Raw genomic sequence first — 335 nt, 5'->3', positions numbered from 1 at the left:
TTGTGCATATTTTGATATTTGAAAAATGGGTCGTGAGAATATGTATTTTTTTAACATAAAAGGAAAGAAATTTTATTAAATTTCATTCAATATTTGTTGATGTAAATTTTTTTTCCTCTTCCAGCACCTCTGGCAGTAATTGGATATCTAATCTTAATCCATTTGGTAAGAAGTGAAGAACAAGATTATTAACACTGTATAGTTTATCTTTCAATTCCATACAAACGTGTACATAGATGGAAGTCTTGAAATAAATGTTTGTTTGTTTTTTCTACATTCTTTTTGTATCCAACATCGTAAAGGTCACTGTGTTACCAGTTTACCTAACCTTTCTG

At 28.7% G+C, this 335-nt stretch overlaps 1 protein-coding gene across 2 annotated transcripts in view; it reads left to right on the top strand.

Moving 5' to 3' along the window:
- Positions 1-272, top strand: part of LOC119593066 (39S ribosomal protein L28, mitochondrial-like) — an 8121-nt gene extending 7849 nt beyond the window's left edge. For both annotated transcript variants that reach the window (XM_037941979.1, XM_037941978.1), the window contains exon 7: positions 125-272. In XM_037941979.1, coding sequence (XP_037797907.1) covers positions 125-176 — 52 coding nt within the window. In that variant the 3' untranslated portion in view covers positions 177-272. The remainder of the gene's footprint in view (positions 1-124) is intronic.
- The last annotated feature ends 63 nt before the right edge of the window (positions 273-335 follow it).

The sequence above is a fragment of the Penaeus monodon genome, chromosome 31 (assembly GCF_015228065.2).
Source record: "Penaeus monodon isolate SGIC_2016 chromosome 31, NSTDA_Pmon_1, whole genome shotgun sequence".
Lineage (NCBI taxonomy): Eukaryota > Metazoa > Arthropoda > Malacostraca > Decapoda > Penaeidae > Penaeus > Penaeus monodon.
The sequence above is the reverse complement of the archived record's forward strand: the minus strand, read 5'-3'. Positions and strand labels throughout refer to the sequence as shown.